The sequence below is a fragment of the Tupaia chinensis genome, unplaced genomic scaffold (assembly GCF_000334495.1).
Source record: "Tupaia chinensis unplaced genomic scaffold, TupChi_1.0 Scaffold144276_1, whole genome shotgun sequence".
Lineage (NCBI taxonomy): Eukaryota > Metazoa > Chordata > Mammalia > Scandentia > Tupaiidae > Tupaia > Tupaia belangeri.
This window is the reverse complement of record NW_006204133.1, coordinates 6,955,876-6,956,114: the sequence shown is the minus strand read 5'-3', so window position 1 is coordinate 6,956,114 and position 239 is coordinate 6,955,876. Positions and strand designations below refer to the sequence as shown.

The following is a 239-nucleotide window of genomic DNA, read 5'->3' as shown; positions in this document are numbered from 1 at the left end:
ATGCCCTCTTTCGTCTGCACCTTGCGCCAAGCCCCACCACCCCTGGAGCTGGCGAGCTGTGGGTGGAATAGCAGCGCTGGCGGACGGTGGCCGCAGCTGTCCCCGCCCCGGAGGCAGCGTTGGGCGTCCCTCCAGTGAAGGGACCGGCGCGACCCACGCGTGGCGCCCTTTGGCCTACAGACTCCTGCGAGGGGACACGGGGTGCGTCGGGCGCGCAGGGAGGCGCCATAGGGTCAGCC

General features: G+C 71.5%; 1 protein-coding gene across 1 annotated transcript in view; it reads right to left on the bottom strand.

The window, feature by feature from the left end:
- The window catches only part of SLC9A2 (solute carrier family 9 member A2), a 128,180-nt gene extending 127,951 nt beyond the window's left edge, over nucleotides 1-229 (bottom strand). Inside the window, exon 1 of the mRNA XM_006166648.3 lies at nucleotides 21-229. Within this exon, the coding sequence (XP_006166710.1) occupies nucleotides 21-229 (209 nt within the window). The remainder of the gene's footprint in view (nucleotides 1-20) is intronic.
- Between the last annotated feature and the right edge of the window lie 10 nt (nucleotides 230-239).